The sequence below is a fragment of the Echinococcus granulosus genome, assembly GCF_000524195.1.
Source record: "Echinococcus granulosus chromosome Unknown EG_S00146, whole genome shotgun sequence".
Taxonomy (NCBI): domain Eukaryota; kingdom Metazoa; phylum Platyhelminthes; class Cestoda; order Cyclophyllidea; family Taeniidae; genus Echinococcus; species Echinococcus granulosus.
Window position 1 is genome coordinate 280 of NW_020170526.1, and position 3,301 is coordinate 3,580.

Below are 3,301 nucleotides of genomic sequence, written 5' to 3' on the forward strand. Positions count from 1 at the left end.
AAATCCCGGTTACCCTCCTTTTTGATTTGCATGGTATATACTTTCAAACTACCTAATACATTGATATTCCAACCTAGGGGCTACTGGTCCTACGCCTTTGACCACTACCTTAATCGCACATTGAACCCACCCATAACGACTCAGAAGTGCACAAATTGTTCGTGTAAATCCAGCTAAATAAATGGGCAAACTTAGTCATATTCACTAATAATAAGACAGCATTTTTGACTTTATTAAAAGACACACGAAGTCTAAGTACAAATTACTCTAGTGAGCGTTGTTTGCATCTTCTATCCCAATAACTTCACGTTGATGAATCTGGGACTCTGTTTTCCTTATCCTCTTCTAGGTCCCTTGTGGTCTCTTTCAATGAATATCCCTTGGTGAAGATCTCTGCACTTCGGTTGCGCGTGGGCGCCTTCGCGGTCTTGCTCGTTGGGACCTTCCTTTTGGGCGAACGCGAGTAGAACTCGGGCACACCCACTCCGTCTAGTTCCTCCCACTTCCATGAACGAGGCCCGCCTTTCGTCACGACGGAATCCACATTACGAATGGACTTCCTCCATTCTCCATTCAACCTTTCCATTGCATAGCCTACCAACGTGTGTTGGATGCAGACACATCGACGCTACCTCATTTTATGCAGCAATACTCATTACTACCACCCAACCGCGTAGCCGTTGTTCTGCTATTGGCACAGCCAAAGGCCGTAACACCAAACAGTAATGCAGTCTGAGGCGAATCACGTGCTGACATAATTAAATACACATTTGTGCAAGATACCGAACTACAGGGACATCAGCAACTCATTCATTGAATTTTCTACCATGTAAGAAGGCACTTTATTCCAATGTCGCTGATGCATCTAGGTCGTTCTACCGTATCCTAAGTTTCGTCCCGCATATGAACATTATTAATGGATGAAAAGAAGAAGGAGAAGGAGAGAGTTGGAGGATGAATACAGTGTCCCCATGGCAATTTACTAACAAGAAGGCAGAAATGTGGATGTTTGTTCTCTAAAACTAAATTTGCTTACCATTCCAACGTGTCATCCCTCTCACTCTGACGGCCTGGATCATTTTTGAAGTGGTAAAGTACACATATTGCGCATGCTCCTAAGAAATGAAAAGCTATTAGAACAAATCAAAGGCCATGCGAATGATGCAACCTTGGGGATCTTGGGTGAGCAAGTAGTGAGTCAGGTAGTAAAACAAGATACTGAATACCTGAAATGGGTTTAGGACTGAAATCCTTCGAGTAACAGACATAAAGATCTGGATTTTGCTACCAGCTAAATGTAGACCTTTTCCATTGTAGCCAGTATATAGTGTTGAATGTATTCCAGAATCATGCACTGCCATCAAAGAAGTGTCAGAATGAGCTTTGCAGACTTAACAGGCTATTTTGGTTTTGAAAACATTTCTTTCACAAGAAGCATGTTTGCATTTAAACGGCGGATGCTACGTTGCATTTCTGTTCGGAAAAGTGGTAGGGAAATGAATGAGTACTTGTCTACCTATATATCGCCATCTCTTAAAATCGTGCCATCTTCCAACTGATCAATGCAATTCCCTTCTCTTCGACGAACCAAATTCTTGACCAAATCATCTCACAAACTAATATCATACTATTCCTTTGCTTGCTTTCAAACCTCTTGTCGTAGCGCATTACCGATAGTAAAACCGTGCGGACAGCGGATTTACAATGTGATTGCGACTGGTCTGCCTTTGATGTCCGTAAATTATCAATGACTAGTGAATAGTATTACCGTCATTTTACTTGAAAACTCAGATGTAGTTTACGTGGGAGTAGAGTAATTTCGGATTCTCATGATGAAAGAAAAGTGCGTAAATCCCGACTAGGTGTCTGTATCACATTGAATTATTGGCAAAACTCATGGAGAATTTTATGTCCTGCAATGCTCACAACTGGATAAAGTGATATGATAATGTACGAAAAGCTCAATTTACTTCCCTTCATTCCACTGCAGACCAAACACCTACCCACACTGCGATATTTGACGTGGCTTGGTTTTCACATTTTACAGTTTATTTAGCATTCCACGAAAGCATGCGACCATGACTGCTGAACTCAGTGAGACCGTTTATTGAGCCATATGTTGACATCGAACCTGCTACCGACAAAGTATGCTGTGGTTTGAGTGGCCATTTGGAATGACGCCGATTTTTATGCATTCCTACTTCCAACATGACAAAAGTCCCACTTCAACTATCTTAACACTGCGACCTAACCTGAAAATATGTGTATCGACCATCGATGCACATTTTACTGCCAGAAATGTCCAAAGTTGACTCCGCAAAGGCATTCTGCTCACATGGAACATTGAAATGATGTTATTACTCTCGACTTGGAATATGCCACTCAGCGCATGAAGCATAACGACATAAAGTTACTATCATTTATCGTCGTTTTTACTCATTTTTGCTGTAAAAAGGATAATCACTTAAAGTGTATGTGTATTTCCAGTTCCTTGGAGCTTTGCAGCTTGTAAATCCCCCTGACTGCGCACAATCCCTGTCTGTCTGTCTGTCAATCAATTGTGATCAATCTTCATCTATGTCAGCTTAGCGTATTATGGAAAGGCTCAGGGAACACTGCGAGTCTTTCAATGGTGGCAATGGTGATCAAACACGATATGAGTAAAGAATTCCGTTCTCATCGGTCGGCTAACAAGTCTAGGCATTTTGGCATGTGCATTGTAGGCGAGAGAATCTGTGACGACTCCTTACAGACGGGTTAGAGTAGTCTCCTATCGAGCAAACGTCAGTTTTGTGTTGTAAACACGAACATGCGACGGAGCAAGATAAAGTAATAACTTAGTTTAAACGACTCCTAGATATTGCAGTACTTCTCTAAGCCATATTCACCCATTCTAATGACGCTTTGAAACGATACTACCTCAAAAGCTGTCTAACATTATACTCCATTGCACAGGTGGATTCTTCCTCATACAGCTGGCCTTGCAGAGGACTGAATATTGAGCCACTCCGGTTTGTCATACAACACAGGCTGCACCTAACAGGTGTTTTCGATTCAAACAACGATTTGTTGCGATGAGACCAAAGAGCATTTACAAGGAAGCGTCGAAAGAGATATTCAGACGAAGACTGTAAGTCTGCGGAGACCTGATGGGTAGTTTCAGGTGCTCGAAGATGTGTGAGGTGTAAACTCTTAGGTCCTAGTTCCTTAAAGTCGTCCCAAGGACACCTCTGCATCTCAGATCCGCCCTTCCTCTTCAGTGGTTATTCTTTTTTCACTTGTTTTATGAGGGAATTCATGG

At 42.1% G+C, this 3,301-nt stretch overlaps 1 protein-coding gene across 1 annotated transcript; it reads right to left on the reverse strand. All coding sequences in view use genetic code 11, as the record gives it.

Annotated features, from left to right (window-relative positions):
* Positions 1-304: 304 nt before the first annotated feature.
* Positions 305-756, reverse strand: EGR_09383 (hypothetical protein; the record flags this gene model as incomplete). The annotated part of the gene is made up of 2 exons (XM_024498632.1): positions 305-594; positions 663-756. The coding sequence occupies 2 exons, from the start codon at positions 754-756 to the stop codon at positions 305-307; spliced, it is 384 nt and encodes a 127-aa protein (XP_024346921.1).
* Between the last annotated feature and the right edge of the window lie 2,545 nt (positions 757-3,301).